The sequence below is a fragment of the Dipodomys merriami genome, unplaced genomic scaffold, assembly GCF_024711535.1.
Source record: "Dipodomys merriami isolate MVZ:Mamm:240054 unplaced genomic scaffold, mDipMer1.0.p SCAF_4, whole genome shotgun sequence".
Taxonomy (NCBI): Eukaryota; Metazoa; Chordata; class Mammalia; order Rodentia; family Heteromyidae; genus Dipodomys; species Dipodomys merriami.
Window position 1 is genome coordinate 94,376,701 of NW_027205603.1, and position 3,731 is coordinate 94,380,431.

Genomic DNA, 3,731 nt, shown 5'->3' on the forward strand with positions numbered 1-3,731 from the left:
ACAGGCTGGCTTGAGCAGGCTGAGCAGCCCCAGCCCCAGCAATGGATATTGGCTGGCTCCCCCAAAACCCCCGTCCAGCAGGAGCTATCCTGGGGGACAGGCCCTGGCTCAGTGCAAGCCCCCCCCCAGACTGAGCCAGGCTTGGGGCTGTGGTAATATCCCCTGAGTGAGGGGCTCCAGGGCCCCCAGAACCGCAGCTCAGGTTCCTCTGGGAGGTGACGTGCACCTCACTGTGCCCACAGGTCCTCAGCCTCGGGACGGGGGTTCCCCCGCAGCCCCCCCTCAGAGAAACAGCAGGGATGCTCAGAGAAGTTTCAGTGCTTTATTAACAAAATCTTGTTTTTATAAAAGAATCTGAGGTGGCAGGGGCGTGGCAGGGTACACAGTCCGGTCGGGGAGGGAGGGGACAGTGGGCACCTGTGGTCTCGACCCCAGGTCCCCTGCACCTGTGCCAGTTAATGAGGAGGGGTATGGCTTCTGCAAAAATAAATCTGTGAGGCTGGCAGGGGCACAGGGGAGCGTCTGTATGGGAGTCTGCAGAATAAATCCCCAGATTCCAGAGTTCCAGTGGGCAAGGCCTGCTGAGCTGCAGGCATGAGCGGCTTCCAGCCCCCAGGACTGGTGCCGGGGATGGACAGGGCCTGAATGGGGCCTAGCCTGGGCAACAGCAGGGCAGGGCAGGATGCCTGGAACAACCCAGCAGGAGAGACCTGGGGGCCTCCTGGGCTGGGCTGGGACCACGGGGAAGGGGCAGCGGCCTCAGGGCTGCTGGAGGGCTCTAGCAGGAAGCGAGGACCACACAGCGAGCAGGGGCTCGGGGCCGGGCGGCCAGGCAGGGAACCCCGCTCCAGCTGTGGTGGCTCTGGGGGCAAGCATCTGGTGGCCAGCGGGGCCAGCGTGGCAAAAGCCCGGGCCCTCACGCTGGCCTGTGCACTGCCAGCTCTGGGGCTGAGCTGGGTGCTGCCCTCTGCCAGGCCACTGCTTCTCCGCAGCCACACTCTCTCTGCTGCTCCAGGACGTGTGCAGGCAGCTCAGAGAGAGGAGAGGGGACCGCGCCAGGCACAGCAGCAAAGACTCGTCGGAAGCCTGGAGACCTGGGGAGAAGCAGAAGCAGCCGGTCAGCGCAGCCACGTGCCAGCCTCACTCAAACTATCTATCAGGGACAGGTGGACAGGTGGATGGGCTGTCTTCCCCAGGCTGGAGTGCCCGACGCTGGCCGAGCCTCTCAGCTCACCCGGAGGTCAGGGGAGTGGGCCACCTGGAGGCCTCATGAGGACAGTGGGCAAGGGGTAGCGTTGGGCAGGAAGGACGGGCTCCATTACCTGGTGTCATTCTCCTGGCTCCGAAAGTGCAGTGTCTTGCCTCAGCCAGCCCCTCTGGGACCCTCTGCCGCTGCGGCTGAGTCATCCGAGCCGATTTCGTCTCCAAACTGCCGTGAATCACTATGCTGGGGCGAGAAAGCACAGGGTCTCTGTGAGCTTGCTCAGCAACCTCCCCCGGCCCAGCCCCCAGCCCAGCCCCTTCTTGAGTCCCTGGAGTATCTGTGTTCCCACGAGGCCATCTCCACCCTGTCCCTCAGCGGCTCCCCCTGAAAACGAACCTGCTCCCCCCCCTCCCCAACTCTAAGATGTCACTGAGCAGGGCTCACCTGAGCGCCAGGAGACACCGGGACATCAGGTCTACTGCTGAAGCTGCTGGAGCTGTGGTCTCAGCTCACCCCTGGCAGGGGCGCCATGCTGCCTGAAGCTGGCCGGCTTGTCCCCGGGGTCCACAAGGGTGGCCGCCGGCTCTACTGCGTTTGCCAGGAGCAGGCGGTGTCCCCAGAAGCCGAAGTTCCCTGGGCACTGGTTCTCTGGAGCTTCTGCCCTGGGGTACCCATGAACTGGAGAGCCCATTGGCTCCTGCCGTCCGGACCAGAGGGCCGGGGCTTTGGAGCAGAATGAGGAAGCTGGGGGTCTTCTGCAGTGGCCTGAGTGTGAGGACGATGGGACCACTGGCTTTGGGGGGAGGGGACAGGAAGACAGACGAGGGGGGGCAGGCAGGAGCCTTGCAGGAGAGTAGCTCCTTTGCTGTTTTGGTTGCTTGTGTCTGCATCAGGCCAGGGGGCGTGTGGGGGCCCAGCTGGCAGAGCCCCCCCCGGAGTGGGGGGGAAATCAGCCCCAGCTCAAGTCCTGGTTGGCAAAAGCCACAGGCTAGGTGTGGCAGGCAGGCTGGGGGGGCCCTGGGCTGGGCTCTATTCTGTCTGTGTCCGGTCACTCGCCATGGACTCGCTGGTGAGGGCTGGAGTGATAGTCTCAGCCTCATCCTCGGCAGGCAGAGGGGGGCCAGCCGGCTCGGAGGCCTGCTCCAGGCCGTCCTGCACCTCCATGCCCCTCTGGATGAGCTGCTCCAGCGTCTTGGGCAGCGGATGCCTCAGGAAGCGCTTGAGCTTGGGCTGCAGTGTGCCCACCACATACTGGATGATCTCCTCCTCGTCGGCGTCCACGTATAGGGTCTGGTACAGGTCGCGCTTGCGCCACAGGAACTGGTCCAGGGGCTCGCCCTGCTTCTGCGGCAGGTCCAGCTCGCGCTGGATGGCCTCCCGGGACAGTGTGCCCTCGCTGTACTGCAGGAACTCTTTCTTGAACTCCACCCAGTTCTTGACCGAGCCCTGCTTGAACTCCCACCACTTCTTGGCTGGCCCGTTCATGTGGTTCTGGATCTGAGACAGCCAATACTCCTCAGAACCGCCCACCTGCCTCAGGTACTCCTCCAGGTGGCTCAGGAACTCCCGGGGGTCCTCAAAGATCTGCGTGTCCACGCCCGGGCTGGGCTGCCCGTCCTCGCCTGGCCCCCAGGGCTGGTACGGCTGGGCCTCGGCAGGCTCCTGCCCCGGCAGCTCGCCGGTGGCGGGGGGCGGGGTGATGGCATAGGGGCTGACGGTGTAGTCATAGCCGTCGGCCTCCTGGCAGTAGCCCTCGGGACCCCCCACGCCCACGGAGACCGTGTGGCGGACGGGCTCGCTGCCCACGGGGTACTTGCCGCCCATGGACTCCAGGCGGTCGGCCCACCGCTCCAGGCGGTAGAAGACCTCCCGCCACACGTGCATCTCGCGCTTCACCCAGCGCTCCAGGTTGGCGATGGTCTCCTGGCAGCGGCACAGGCAGGCTTTGATGGACTTCTTCCAGCGCTGCGAGTCGCTGGTGGGCACGTAGCCGTCCAGGTTGCTCTCCAGCTTGCCCACAGACCTGTGCAGCCCCTTCAGCTCGCGCTCCACCTGCTTGGACACTTCGGCCAGCAGGTGCCGGTGGGTCCTGCGCACGTGCTCCAGCATCTCGGCCCGGCACTTACCGATCTGCAGGATCACATTGGGCTTGGCCGCCGGCCCGCCCCGCGGCCCGGGGTAGGCGTGGAGGCCGCCGGTGGTCATGCGGTCCAGCTCCATCTGCGCGCAGGTGGTGGCTCGGGACGGGCGGGAGGTCGGAGAACTCCTCTGGGTCAGGCGCGGGGAGCCGGGGCGCGGGGCGCGGGGCCGGCAGCGGCGGGTCGGCCAAGCGGGGCAGGCGGATCGGCGGATCGGCGGATCGGCTGCTGCCTGCAGCTGAGCCCGGGAAAGGCGGCCACCAGCTCTGCGCCGAGCCTCCGCCGCGGGCTCTTTATGCCGCCGGGGCCCGTGGGCGGCCCCTCGCCGAGCGCCGGCTCCCATTGGCCCCGCGCAGGCCCCGCCCGCCGGCGCCCACCCGCGCCCGGGC

The 3,731-nt window shown here is 66.6% G+C and overlaps 1 protein-coding gene across 1 annotated transcript; it reads right to left on the minus strand.

The window, feature by feature from the left end:
• Positions 1-308: 308 nt before the first annotated feature.
• LOC138806038 (activity-regulated cytoskeleton-associated protein) lies at positions 309-3,494 on the minus strand. Its single transcript, XM_069991507.1, has 3 exons — positions 1,649-3,494; positions 1,323-1,447; positions 309-1,094 (listed from the first exon to the last, which is right to left on the minus strand). The coding sequence occupies exon 1, from the start codon at positions 3,422-3,424 to the stop codon at positions 2,234-2,236; it is 1,191 nt and encodes a 396-aa protein (XP_069847608.1). The 5' UTR covers positions 3,425-3,494; the 3' UTR covers positions 309-1,094; positions 1,323-1,447; positions 1,649-2,233.
• Positions 3,495-3,731: the final 237 nt, after the last annotated feature.